Here is a 14,775-nt window from a genome sequence, read left to right as displayed (position 1 = left end):
GGGAAGGAAAGTCTGCCTTCCCGTAACTGCATCTATTCTTCCTGTGTTTTTCATCCCTTTCTCCTTCCCTTACTCCCACCACTTCCATCTTAATAACCAGATGATCACTTTTACCAAAGGGGCATTGGTAGGTTATGTTCCTCACATAATTTGGGTCCTTTGTGAATACTAAGTCAAGCCTTGATGGTTCGTCATCATCCCTAATTCTTGTATTTTTTTTAATTTTTTTTTTTTTTTTTTTTTTTTTTTTTATGCGAGGAAGAAGGAACCAAAGGCCATGAGCCCGCAGTAACAGTTCCCTCCAAGAGAAAAACAAAATACAATAGAGAGCCAAATTCAAGATCCGATCATTTTGAGATGCCTGGACACACTACGTTTGAAAGACTGGAGATCATAGGCAGGAGGAAATACAGACAGAGGGAGACAGTTCCAGAGCTGACCTGTTGCATAAATGAAAGACTGGGAGTAACGGTTAACTCTTGCATTAGAGAGTTGGACAGAAAAGGGATGAGAGTTTGCTGCCAGACGGGTGCTACGCGCCCGTCGTAGAGGTGGAGGAATGCAAGCAGACAGTTCAGAGGAGCAGTGACCATTAAAGTAGCGATAGAAAAGAGATAAAGATGCAACAGTGCGGCGAAGAGACAGAGGTTGAAGGGAGTCAGTAAGAGGAGGAGAGTTAATGAGGCAAGAAAGCCTGACTCCACCCTATTGAGAAGAGCTGTATGTGGGAGCCTCCCACACATGAGAGTTGTACTCCACACAGGGGCGGATAAAACCTCTGTATAGAGTCAACAATTGTGCAGGGGTAAAGAAAGAGCGAGTCGGCTTAGCACACCCAATCTCTTGGAAGCAGATTTTACAAGAGATGTAATATGATCTTTCCAAGATAAGTCCCGAGTAAATGAAACCCCAAGCATGTTCAAGGATGATGCAGGATTAATCTGAATATTATTAAACATTAGTGGGTATACCTGTGGAAGATTTTGTCGGGTTGATAGGTGTAAGAACTGAGTCTTAGATGCATTAAAGACAACCATATTATTTTTACCCCAGTCAGAGATATGAGCCAAGTCAGACATTAGGTGTGCCATAGCCTCATCCCTTGTTTCTTGAAGTAACTGTTGAGATGGGCGTTGCGGGAACCGAATGGAAAGATGAAGGGTGGAGTCATCAGCGTATGAGTGGATAGGGTTAGATGTACAGCTTAGAAGATCATTGATGAATAAAAGGAAGAGAGTTGGTGATAGGACAGAGCCCTGAGGAACACCACTGTTGATAGATCTAGGAGAAGAACGATGGCCGTCGACGACAGCGGCTATAGAACGACCAGAAAGGAAGCTAGCGATGAAGGCACAGATAGAAGGATAGAAACCGTAGGAGGGCAGTTTGGAAATTAAAGATTTATGCCAGACTCGATCGAAAGCCTTTGAGATGTCAAGTGCAATGGCAAAGCTTTCGCCAAAGTCCCGAAAGGAGGATGACCAGGAGTCTGAAAGGTAGGTGAGAAGATCGCCAGTGGAGCGTCCCTGACGGAACCCATACTGACGATCGGAAAGAAGGTTGTGATAGGAAAGATGCCTTAAAATTTTTTTATTAAGAATAGACTCGAAAACTTTTGAAATACAGGACGTTAAAGCAATTGGACGATAGTTGGAGGGTTGGGAGTGGTCACCCTTCTTTGGGACTGGCTGAATGAGAGCAAACTTCCAGCAAGAAGGAAAGGTACAAGTTGACAGACAAAGGCGAAATAGTTTGCCTAGGCAGGGTGTAAGCACAGAAGCACAGTTTTTGAGAACAACAGGAGGGACTCCATCAGGCCCATATGCCTTGTTAGTACTGAGGCCAGTAATGGCAGAAAATACATCAACTGAAGAAATTTTAATGTCAGCCATGAGGAAGTCAGAGGGGGAAGTGATGGAGGAACAGCACCGGAATCGTCTAAGGTGGAATTGGAGGAGAAAGTCTGTGTGCGAAGAGATCTGCTTTATCAGTAGAAGAAATAGCTACAGAACCATCAGAGTAGAAAAGAGGAGGGAAGGATGATGAGGTAAAGTTGTTAGAAAGATTTTTGGCAAGGTGCCAGAAGGAGCGAGAAGAATTCGAGTTGGAGAGTTGAGAGCATTTAGTATGGATGAAATTATTTTAGTAGAGCGAAGAACAGACTTAGCACGATTCCGGGCAGAAACGTAAAGATTATGTGATTCAGGGGTGGGTTGGCTCCGGTACCTTTTGTAGGCCCTCTCCTTGTTGCGGACAGCATTAGAACAAGCGTGATTAAACCAAGGCTTTCTTGCGTTAGTCAAAGGATATGAGAAAGGAATGTGCTTCCATGCCCGAGAGAATAACCTCCGTAATGCGCAAGGCACACTCAGATGTCTCACGGCCATGGAAGCAATAATCATTCCAGGGAAAATCAAAGAAGTACTGCCTGAGGGCCTCCCAGTTCGCAGCTCCAAAATGCCAGAGACGACGTTTCCCTGGAGGGTCCGCAGGCCGTACTGGAGCGATAGGACAGGTTAAGGTAATAAGGTTGTGATCGGAGGAGCCCAACGGAGAGAAAAGATTAACAGAGTAAGCAGAAGGATTGGTTGTGAGGAAGAGGTCAAGTATGTTGGAGCTCTCCAAGGCGGTCAGGGATACGGGTAGGGTGCTGTACAAGCTGCTCTAGTTCATTAAGGAACGAAAAGATGTAGGCTATTACACAAGGTTGATCCGTTAAAGCAGAAGAGAGCCAAACGTGGAGTAGAACATTGAAATCTCCGAGAATGGAGATTTCAGAGAAAGGAGAAATGGACAGAATGTGTTCCATCGTAGAAGTAAGATAGTCGAAGAATTTTTGATAGTCAGTAGAATTAGGGGATAAGTAAACAGCACAGATATATTTAGTCAGAGAATGACAGGAAAGCCGAAGCCAGAGAGTGGAGAATTCAGAAGAATCAAGTTCAGGAACACGAGAGCAAGAGAAGTCGTTGCGTATGTATACACAACAGCCACCTTTGGCTTTGAAATGAGTATAGAGAAAGTAGGAGGATACAGAAAAGGGTTTGCTGTCAGTTGCCTCAGACAGCTGAGTCTCCGTTAGAAAAAGAAGGTGAGGTTTAGAGGAGGAGAGGTGGTGCTCAACAGAGCGAAAGTTAGATGAAAGGCCGCGAATGTTGCAGAAATGAAGAAGAAGAGAGTCAGACAGTGGTTCCAGGCACCTCGAGTCGTCACCGGGAGAGGGGCAGATGGCGGGGGCATTTATGGTCCCCCCCCCTGGGGACTCCGAGGCTGGGTGAATCAACGACATTTTTGGTTAATTTTGAATAGGAAGTGTAGTGTGTACTGTGCATGTAGTTTGGTGAAGATAGATAGAGAAATTTGTACTGGAGAGCATGCTGGCCTACTCTCTGTGTAACTGAGACACTGAAAAAGTTCAGCAAAGGGGGATGGTCAGGAACTAGTCCTGAGGGCTGATGAAACGGGAGCTCCAGCACTCCCTGTCATCAGCTTTCCATCCACCTCGGGAGTACTGCCCTGCTCGACTGGTGCTACAGTCTACTCCTCATTGGGTTAACATGTTTTCCATCACCAATTCCATTAATTTATTTCCCCATGATTCCTCAATGCTCCCAGCATCCATACTTTCCCAGTCCACTTCTCTACACTTAAAATCTCCCATCATTATTATTCTATTTCTTCATTCAAGTATCATCTTTAGTTTAATCATGGATTCTCTTATTAACTGTTCATAATATTCTTTTGTCCATGCCCTAGTTTTGGGAGGCATATAAAACACTATTACATCTATTTTTTCTCCATAACTGTCTTCCATTTCAACTCCCACTCAGCCATGGTATTTTCAATTTCTATATTTTTTGCTCTTAGGTCACTGCGGGTTAAAATCATTATACCTCTCCCAAAATTGCTTTCTCCATCTTTCATCCAAATATTATAACTGTTCCATCCAAATAATTTAGTATCAACATCTTGGGGCATTTTAGTCTCCAACAAGCAAACAATTTCAGGTTTCTTTCCATTTACATAGTCTCCAATGTCCCCTTTCTTGGATATTAACCCATCCACATTACTAAACATGATAGATTTATGGCACTGGTTTTATCTTTACTCATTCGTCTCTTATTCGCTGCCATATCCATACCCCCTGTTTCCCTCACTTATAGTTCCTCACATACCACTTCCTTACTTTCATATCCATCACTCTCCCCAAAAAAGCTTTACATTCTTCCTTTGACCTCCAGTCATTTTTTCCCTTCACTTGTTACTTCAAAGATTTTAAAACTTCTTTTTTCTTCATTCAAATCTTTTCTTCCTATAACATTTTCCATCCCTGCCTCTTTACGTAGTTTCCAGGTCACTTTAAGTATGTCATTTACTACACTTGCTGATGACAAATTAACTCTCATTGGTCTTACTTCCCTTCTCTTATACGGCCCAATCCTCCTTACTTTCCCAATTTCTTTTCCCCACTTGTTTCTTTCGGGATCGATCTTGCCCAATATTTTTCTCACTTGATTCGTGTCTCTCTCGAGTCTCACGGACCTAACATTTTCTTCTTCCTCCAAATTTCCAAATATTACCACACATCCACTCCTTTCTACAGTTTCTCTCACTACTTTCTCTTTTTTCTTCAATATTTTCACTACATTTTCTTCCATTTTTTTTGTTGTTAATTTCCCTTGCTTCCTGAATGATTTCCCTTAAGCTAACCACTTCTTTCTGTTCCTCTGCCACATGTGCCCACTTTGCCTTTTGCTCTTCTAATACACTACTCGTCTTCTCCATTTTGTTACTGCTCTCTTCTAGTTTTCTCCTTAATTCGATATTTTCTCGTTTCAAACTCTCGATCTCCTGGTTCACCGTCTCATTGGCCTGTATCAGACTCTGTATACTGTTTTCTGTATTTTCAGGCATTTTTCCTGATACCAGATCCTCCACTTTCTTTTCCAATTCACTAACCCTCATGATCAATGTTTTAACCAAATCCAATACACTTGTTTCCTTGTCAAAACCTGGTAAGTCAGGTCCCTTGATGTTTACATTGTCGGCCATGTTTAAGGCTAGTTACATTACTGAACAGCTGTTACCAAAATTCCTATAAACATTCATGTGTACTCACCGACAATAGCTCTTTACATTTTTGGTGATCTATATTAATTTACAATATTTACACTTTAGATAAGACTAACGGAGACAGGACAAACATAATTCCTGAAAACTACTTAAGGTTTGCTGCAGCGGTTGAGGGGCAGATGAAACATGTCCGATCGCTCTGACTGCTCGTGTGTGTGTGTGTGTGTGTGTGTGTGTGTGTGTGTGTGTGTGTGTGTGTGTGTGTGTGTGTGTGTGTGTGTGTGTGTGTGTGTGTGTGTGTGTGTGTGTGTGTGTGTGTGTGTGTGTGTGTGTGTGTGTGTGTATGTGTGTGTGTGTGTGTGTGTGTGTGTGTGTGTGTGTGTGTGTGTGTGTGTGTGTGTGTGTGTGTGTGTGTGTGTGTGTGTGTGTGTGTGTGTGTGTGTGTGTGTGTGTGTGTGTGTGTGTGTGTGTGTGTGTGTGTGTGTGTGTGTGTGTGTGTGTGTGTGTGTGTGTGTGTGTGTGTGTGTGTGTGTGTGTGTGTGTGTTTGTGTGTGTGTGTGTGTGTGTGTGTGTGTGTGTGTGTGTGTGTGTGTGTGTGTGTGTGTGTGTGTGTGTGTGTGTGTGTGTGTGTGTGTGTGTGTGTGTGTGTGTGTGGTAGAGGGGTGTTGTTTATGGTGAGGTGTGGAATGCAGCTATGTTCTGCAGTCCAGTTTATGAGAAGGGTCACTAGTAGTCACTGTCATCAACAAAGCATCATCATCATCACTAAAACCACTGATACTTTTGACACTTAGTAACTTTCAGTATCATCAACAATGCATTATCATCATCAGAGCTGCCATCAGCAATGTATCATCACTGTGTGCATGTACATGCACATAAGACAGACAGACAGACAGACACACACACACACACACACACACACACACACACACACACACACACACACACACACACACACAATCTGAGTGCCTATGTAAATGGGACACATTCATCTGGGCTTCAAGATTTGTAGCTCCATCCCAAAGATATTACTATTCAAACGTATCGCTTCAAACAATTCCCACAAGAACAATATAAACACTTGCTCCTACACTCCTTGTGGGGCGACATAGGATTGGCTGATGAACGATGAATGAACCACAAACACACAGAATAACACAAGAGGATGGTTCAGTATCTATGTAGGAGTAAAACAAAAATATGTTGCAGTTATCATCATCATCATCACCATCACCTACCTTATTTTTCCCACCTCTACAGTAGATGGGGTGGGGATATCTATCTATCTACCTATCTATAGCCCGACGCCCTCATCCCGCAAAGGGTGGCCGCAGACAAAACGCCTTCAAGTCGCTCTGTCACAAACCATTTGACTACCCTCCCCCAAACTCACTCCTCCCTCCCTCATATACCTCTCAACTCCATCCCTCCACCTCATCCTCAGTCTACCCCTCCCTCTCCTTCCCTCCACCTCACCTACATACACCCTCTTTAGACAGTCTTTCATTCTCCATTCTCTCCACATGTCCAAACCACCTCAGTGTATTTCTCCTAACCTCCTCAACCACATCCACATCCACCCCACAAGGTTCCTTCACTTCTTCATTCGTCAACCGGTCCCTCCATGTCACTTCACATGCTCCTCTAGTAACTCATTTCCACTGCTCTCACTCTTGACTTGTTCCCCTCTTGCCAGGTCCATGCCTCGCTTCCATATGTCAGGGTAGGGATCACAATACTATCATGCAGTGACTTCTTAACTTCCATACTCAGATTATTTTCCACAACTAAGGGTAATCTAGTAGTCAGTCAGTTGAAAGCTGAGTGTAAAATAAGAGAAAATTAAAAATGATGCACAATCTGTACTCAATACCTCACTACCACTCCAAATACTCAAGTACATATCATACTAATTCTGGACATGTTATATCACTCAACTGTGGCATTAATACTGTACATTCATCTTGCTATTCTCACTTCAGCACAATATTCTCAAATCTGCAGACATCTTCCTCTTTTACTGCCCTTGTTTCACTACAGTACAACAGAGCATTAGGAAATAGTGTAAATACCAATGTGAATCCACATCAGAAAAAAAAATAAATAAATATAGATAGCTTTCAACTGACTGACTACTAGATTACCCCTAGTTGTGGAAAATAACTGATACTAGCCAAAATAAAATATACAGCTGACTGCATCCTTCCAAAACTGAACCACAATCCACCAGATGACATGTCAGGACACTTCCCAATGTACTGTGCTCATACTAACCTCACCTGACTTGATGGCCCTCAATTTCTGTGAAGTATAACCATGATATATATTAAGCACAGGACAGTGTGTTAGCTAAATTCAACCAATACTATGGTTGGTTGCTTTACTTAACAACACAATCAGACAGCTCTCTTAGGCATAATACAGTTTTATCTGGCTAATTTGAACTAACTGGAGGAAAGCCTGTTCATATTAACTGATTATCTGGATAAACCAGATTCAGCAGGATGGGAAACTCACGTGTGCTCTGACCAATGGACTGAAGAAACACGCTCTTGTTAGCACAGGCCTTTGACACACTACAGTACATAATTGTTTTTCCTCTGTCTATGGTTTTGATGTAATATATAACATACATACAGTACACACACATATACATCATCTAATCCTGTATTGTCCCATGAGGAGTGTAGGAGCCTGGGGCTAGGCAAGTTGGTCTTGACATTTAAGATGAGAGTGACCAGCCTCACACATCCCTGAGTGGCATTACGTGAGCAACCCCCCCCCCCTCCGGATATATACCTACACAGACTCAATCCGGTTGGGGTGCCTTAATAACCCACTAAACCAACAGGCATCATAGATTGGTTACATGGTTGCCACCCAGTGTAGCAAATGGTTTCCTGGTGTACAGGAAACCATTTGGGTTATCACTCTGTGTAGAGTCACCCACTGACAGAAGGAAAAGGACAGAAAGAAGGAAAGAAAGACAGAAGAGGAAGGAAGGAAAGTAGGAAGGAAGAGAGGAAAGGGCAGTCACCCAAAAGCAGCACTACACTGGGCAGGTGGATGGTGAATGCCCTCAACTACCACCAAACAACAACAAAAATTAATTACAGTGATCCCTTGGTTACTGCACACAAATGGTACCAAACATGGTGCGCGATAACAAAACTGCATGATGACAAAAGCTCACAACCTATGGGATTTATCCTTATTGGTACCACCTATTTGAAGTGCTAAACCAAAATTTTCCTTATATGACAGTTTAGACCCACTAAATATATACATATTGTTATGGTAAGTATCAGAAACACACACAGCCATGGTTAGGCTAATGGATTGTGATGAAAAGGGCACATTATAGAATGAATACATACTGCTTGGAGACCTGAGATGGACTTAAGGCATGGGGTTCTGAGGCTACAAGGTGGAGAGTTTGTGGTCTCCACCACCTGGGATTAACTCCTCGAGTTGAGCCTCATCTCTGAATCCCACAAAGCCATCACATACCAAAGACAATGTGCCATTGCTGTCAACAGACACCAGCTCAGGTACACAATAACAATGTTTTTGAGCTGAAAAATGTGTGATAACTGCAGAATGCAGATTTTCATCTTGCAGTGATAATGATAATTGCTATAACCATGTGCTTGATAACCAATGGATCACTGTATATAGTATGATGTTGTTGGCTGATGATTTTGAAGTGTTTTTCATAAGTACAAACAAGTAGGTACGATGTATTGCATTCAGCAGCCCAACTCACCCACGTATAGTCTGGAGTTGAAAATCAGTCAATCAGGTTTCCAGATGGATTGAGTCTGGATTGGGTGGGCATTACCCTTATACTGTTTGTTGGTATTGGGAAAAAATTTTACAATACGTTAAGAGTGGGTTAATTGAGACTATTTCTATCTTCGTAACTACTGTTCAAGCATCTTAGGCCAATAAAACAAAGAAGAGACAAGAATGTATGGCTACAGTACACAAAAACATTTTTATAACTGAGCTACTGAATTTTAATCTGAAAAGACACATCTGACTTATACTCAATATAACATGGTGTACAGGCAACTTACCCCTGTTGATGTGGAATTTTGTGCTTTATGCCATGAACAGAAACACTCCTATTTCCTTGGACAGGCAGCTGCTTCATACTGAACTGAGCTCTTCTACCTTTGGCCTCATGTCGGATATGATCAGGGTGCCGTACATTTTGCAAATCCTCACTCTCCCTTGCATACCACCCACTGGAGGAGCCATAATAGCGATCATATGACAAATCCTCCTGTGACAGATAAAAATAAAAATCTTACTGTCTTGTTATGCCAGCATCTAGCCTTCAAAATGTAAACATGTAGGTTTATGTCCATCAATAACAAGATATTTTGCGAGTTCATTTTTTTCCCCCTAACTCCTCAACTGACTATATTCTAAATTCAGCAGATGTCATCATGATGCTGTTATTGTTGTGGCCATGTGGCCCCTGGCACATGCAGACACAAAACCAAAGCACATCAGAAATCCAACCACATCTGCCAGGCTCTTGCATATACTGTACCTTTTAATGATGATTTATTAACCTTTACCCGCTGAGGAACAGTTATGTCTGACGCAAAATTTGTGGATAAGTGATGCTGGGTGTTGGATGTAACCGAAAGTGTTTATGTGCTGTAGTTTGACGTGACTGCCACTTGATTTAATTAATGAGTTATTTAAGAGGAGCCTGTGGAGTCACATGGAGAGACAGGCTGACGAATGAGGATATAAAGGAGCGTTGTGGTGTGGATGTGGATGTGATAGGAAGCGTTATGAGGAACACACTGAGGTGGTTTGGCCATGTGGAGAGGATGGAGGGTGAAAGACTGACGAAGAGAGTGTATGTGAGTGAGGTGAAGGGGGGAAGAGGGAGTGGGAGGCCGAGGATGAGATGGAGGGATGGGGTGGAGAGGTATATGAGAGAGAGGGGTGTGAGTTGGGAGCAGGGCAGTGAAATGGCGGGGGACAGGGCGACTTGGAGGCGATTTGTTTGTGGCGATTGAGGCGTCTGGCAATAGATAGATAGACAGACATATAATATATATATAATATATATGTATATATAATATATATATATATATAATATATATGTATATATAATATATATATAGATAGATAGATAGATAATATATATATATATATATATATATATATATATATATACACAGTATATATATATCCCACTGCTACCTGGCGGGTCCCCGGGTGGCGGATAGGGGAAGGCCTTGTAGATATACAAGGTACCGTCTTAGACGGTGCGGACCATGGGACCCCCTATAGATATTTTGTGTGTGTGTGTGTGAGTGTGTGTGTGTGTGTGTGTGTGTGTGTGTGGGTGAGAGTGTGTGTGTGTGTGTGTGTGTGTGTGTGTGTGTGTGTGTGTGTGTGTGTGTGTGTGTGTGTGTGTGTGAGGAAGAAGGAACCAAAGGCAATGAGCCTGCAAAACTGTTCCTTCCAAGAGAAAAACAAAATACAAGAGAGAGCCAAATTCAAGATCCATTCATTTCGAGATACCTGGACACACTGCGTTTGAAAGACTGGAGATCATAGGCAGCAGGAAATACAGACAGAGGGAAACAGTTCCAGAGCTGACCTGTTGCATAAATGAAGGACTGGGAGTAATGGTTAACTCTTGCATTAGAGAGTTGGACAGAAAAGGGGTGAGAGTTTGCTGCCAGACGGGTGCTACGCGCCTGTCGTAGAAGTGGAGGAATGCCTGCAGACAGTTCAGAGGAACAGTGACCATTGAAGTAGCGATAGAAAATAGATAAAGATGCAACACTGCGGCAAAGAGACAGAGGTTGAAGGGAGTCAGTAAGAGGGGGAAAGTTAATGAGACGAAAAGCCTTTGACTCCACCCTATTGAGAAGAGCTGTATGTGGGGAGCCTCCCCACACATGAGAGTTGTACTCCACACAGGGGCGGATAAAACCCCTGTATAGAGTCATCAATTGTGCAGGGGCAAAGAAGGAACGGAGTCGGCTTAGCACACCCAATCTCTTGGAAGCAGATTTTACAAGAGATGTAATATGATCTTTCCAAGACAAGTCCCGAGCAAATGAAACCCCAAGCATGTTCAACGATGATGCAGGATTAAGTTGAGTATTATTAAACATAAGTGGGTATACCTATGGAAGATTTTGTCGGGTTGACAGGTGCAAAAACTGAGTCTTTGATGCATTAAAAACAACCAGATTATTTTTACCACAGTCAGAGATACGAGCCAAGTCAGACATTAGGTGTGCCATAGCCTCATCCCTTGCCTGTTGAAGTAACAGCTGAGATGGACGTTGTGGGAATCGAATGGAAAGGTGAAGAGTGGAGTCATCAGCATAAGAGTGGATAGGATTAGATGTACAGCTTAGAAGATCATTGATGAATAAAAGGAAGAGAGTTGGTGATAGGACAGAGCCCTGAGGAACACCACTGATAACAGATCTAGGAGAAGAACGATAGCCGGCTACAACAGCGGCTATAGAATGACCAGAAAGGAAGTTAGAGATGAAGGCACAGACAGAAGGATAGAAACCATAAGGGGGCAGTTTGGAAATTAATGATTTATGCCAAACTCGATCGAAAGCCTTTGAGATGTCAAGTGCAATGGCAAAGCTTTCGCCAAAGTCCCGAAAGGAGGATGACCAGGAGTCTGAAAGGTAGGTGAGAAGATTGCCTGTGGAGCGTCCCTGACGGAATCCATACTGACAATCAGAAAGAAGGTTGTGATAGGAAAGATGCTTTAAAATTTTTCTATTAAGAATAGACTCAAAAACTTTTGAGATACAGGATGTTAAAGCAATTGGATGATAGTTAGAGGGTTGGGAATGGTCACCCTTCTTTGGGACTGGCTGAATGAGAGCAAACTTCCAGCAAGAAGGAAAGGTACAAGTTGACAGACAAAGGCAAAAGAGTTTGCCTAGGCAGGGTGTAAGCACAGAAGCACAGTTCTTGAGAACAACAGGAGGGACTCCATCAGGCCCATATGCCTTATTAGTACTGAGGCCAGCAATGGCAGAAAATACATCTGCTGAAGAAATTTTAATGTTAGCCATGAGGAAGTCAGGGGGGGGAAGTGATGGAGGAACAGCACCGGAATCGTCTAAGGTGGAATTGGAGGAGAAAGTCTGAGCAAAGAGATCTGCTTCATCAGTAGAAGAAATAGCTACAGAGCCATCAGAGTAGAAAAGAGAAGGGAAGGATGATGAGGTAAAGTTGTTAGAAAGATTTTGGCAAGGTGCCAGAAGGAGCGGGAAGAGTTCGAGTTAGAGTTGACAGCATTTTGTATGGATGAAATTATTTTTAGCAGAGCGAAGAACAGACTTAGAACGATTCCATGCAGAAATGTATAAAAGATGTGATTCAGGGGTGGGTTGGCTCCGGTACCTTTTATAGGCCCTCTCCTTGTTGCGGACAGCATTAGAATAAGTGTGATTAAACCAAGGCTTTCGTGCATTAGTCAAAGGATATGAGAAAGGAATGCATGCTTCCATGCCCAAAAGAATAACCTCCGTAATGCGCAAGGCACACTCAGATGGCTCCCGGCCATGGAAGCAATAATCATTCCAGGGAAAATCAAAGAAATACTGCCTGAGGGCCTCCCAATCCACAGCTCCAAAGTGCCAGAGACGACGTTTCCCTGGAGGGTCCACAGGCCGTACCGGAGCGACAGGACAGGTTAAGGTGATAAGGTTGTGAACGGAGGAGTCCAACGGAGAGAAAAGATTAACAGTGTAAGCAGAAGGATTAGTTGTAAGGAAGAGATCAAGTATGTTGGAGCTCTCTCCAAGGCGGTCAGGGATACAGGTAAGGTGCTGTACAAGCTGCTCTAGGTCATTAAGGATAGAAAAGATGTAGGCTTGTTCACCAGGTGGATCAGTGAATGGAGAGGAGAGCCAAAGGTGGTGGTGAACATTGAAATCTCCAAGAATGGAGATTTCAGAGAAAGGAGAAATGGATAGAATGTGTTCCATCGTAGAAGATAGTCAAAGAATTTTTGATAGTCAGTAGAATTAGGAGATAAGTAAACAGCACAGATATATTTAGACAGAAAATGACAGGAAAGCCGAAGCCAGAGTGTAGAGAATTCAGAATCGAGTTCAGGAACACGAGAGCAAGAGAAGCTGTTGCATATATATACACAACAGCCACCTTTGGCTTTGAAATGAGTACAGAGAAAGTAGGAGGATACAGAAAAGGGTTTGCTGTCAGTTGCCTCAGACAGCTGAGTCTCAGTTACGAAAAGAAGGTGAGGTTTAGAGAAGGAGAGGTGGTGCTCAACAGAGCGAAAGTTAGAGGAAAGACCACGAATGTTGCAGAAATGAAGAAGAGAGTCAGACAGTGGTTCCAGGCACCTTGAGTCGTCACCGGGAGAGGGGCTGAAGGTGGGGGCATTTATGGTCCCCCACCCTGGGGACTCCGAGGCTATGTTTTTCGACGCCATTTTTTTGAAAACTTTGAAAAGGATGTGTGGTGCGTACTGTGCATGTAGTTTGGTGTTGATAGTTGGAGAAACTTGTATTGGAGAGCATGCTGGTCTACTCTCTGTGTTACTGAGACACTGAAAAAGTTCAGGAAAGGGGGACGGTTGGGTCCACCGAATATAATGAATAAGGTGGCACAAAAATTACATCTCACAAGAAACTATGTGGCAGGGAGGTGAGATTATTTCCCACAATCCTCCCAGCCAAACATGAGTTCTATTGCAAGTGATTTGACGGGCATTCCTGTTGGATCATCGTCTACTAAAGGTCCAAATGCATCGCCTCCTGTGCTTACGGGCAGTGTGCCATCGAAAGTGAGTACGCACTGTGTTGGAAGATTAGACTCTTGGAAGTTAAACAAACTGAAATCGATGAAGATCTATGCACACAATGTAAGAAGCCTAGCAGAAGATTACAAACTTGATAACCTGATGACTGAACTGGAAAACATTAGTTGGGATATTGTAGGTTTGAGCGAGATCCGCAGAAATGAAGAAAAAGTAATTCAGCTCGAAGACAGCAAACACCTATTTTACTACAGAGGAAAGGAAAATGAAAGAGTTAGTGGTGTAGGATTTCTAATTAACAGAAATCTTGCAGACAACATTGATAAATTCAGCAGTGTTTCTGACAGAGCAGCATTTATTGTCATTAGACTATGCAAAAAATATACCATGAAAGTCATACAAGTATATGCACCAACTTCTCAAAGCCCAGATGAAAAAACAGAAACATTCTATGATGACATCTCCCAGATTATGGAAGAAGAAAAGGCAACATATACTATACTCATGGGAGACTTCAATGCAAAAGTTGGGAAGTCGAAAAATGGAGAAGCATGTATGGGAAAATTTGGAGTGGGAGAAAGGAATGAAAGAGGAGAAATGGAGGTAAATTTTGCTGAAATGTTTAACATGAGAATATTGAACACATTCTTCCACAAAAGAACAGGAAGAAAGTGGACCTGGAGAAGCCCAAATGGAGAAACAAAGAATGAAATCGACTTCGTTATAGCAGATAAGAATAACACGATCACAAATGTCACAGTTATCAACAAAGTAAATATAGGTAGTGATCACAGAATGGTGGGTTGCACAGCCAGATTCAAATTCAGAAGTGAAAGAAAGAAGATAATTAAAGATAAAAAGATATGTCCAATAAAAGTAAACGAAAACAAAGCAGC

The 14,775-nt window shown here is 42.7% G+C and overlaps 2 protein-coding genes across 2 annotated transcripts in view; both read right to left on the bottom strand.

Moving 5' to 3' along the window:
- LOC145407205 (uncharacterized) overlaps window positions 1–5,052 on the bottom strand; it is a 165,309-nt gene extending 160,257 nt beyond the window's left edge. Inside the window, exon 1 of the mRNA XM_080278243.1 lies at window positions 4,861–5,052. Within this exon, the coding sequence (XP_080134369.1) occupies window positions 4,861–5,052 (192 nt within the window). The remainder of the gene's footprint in view (window positions 1–4,860) is intronic.
- A 3,444-nt stretch (window positions 5,053–8,496) lies between these two features.
- LOC145407204 (uncharacterized) overlaps window positions 8,497–14,775 on the bottom strand; it is a 31,929-nt gene continuing 25,650 nt past the window's right edge. Inside the window, exons 4-5 of the mRNA XM_080278241.1 lie at window positions 9,156–9,364; window positions 8,497–8,605 (exon numbers count right to left, since the gene is read on the bottom strand). Of these exons, the coding sequence (XP_080134367.1) occupies window positions 8,497–8,605; window positions 9,156–9,364 (318 nt within the window). The remainder of the gene's footprint in view (window positions 8,606–9,155; window positions 9,365–14,775) is intronic.

Source organism: Coenobita brevimanus, chromosome 72, assembly GCF_032717465.1.
Source record: "Coenobita brevimanus isolate Jiangsu-jjx chromosome 72, ASM3271746v2, whole genome shotgun sequence".
Lineage (NCBI taxonomy): Eukaryota > Metazoa > Arthropoda > Malacostraca > Decapoda > Coenobitidae > Coenobita > Coenobita brevimanus.
Note: the sequence above shows the minus strand (reverse complement) of the source record. Positions and strands in the feature narration are given on the sequence as shown.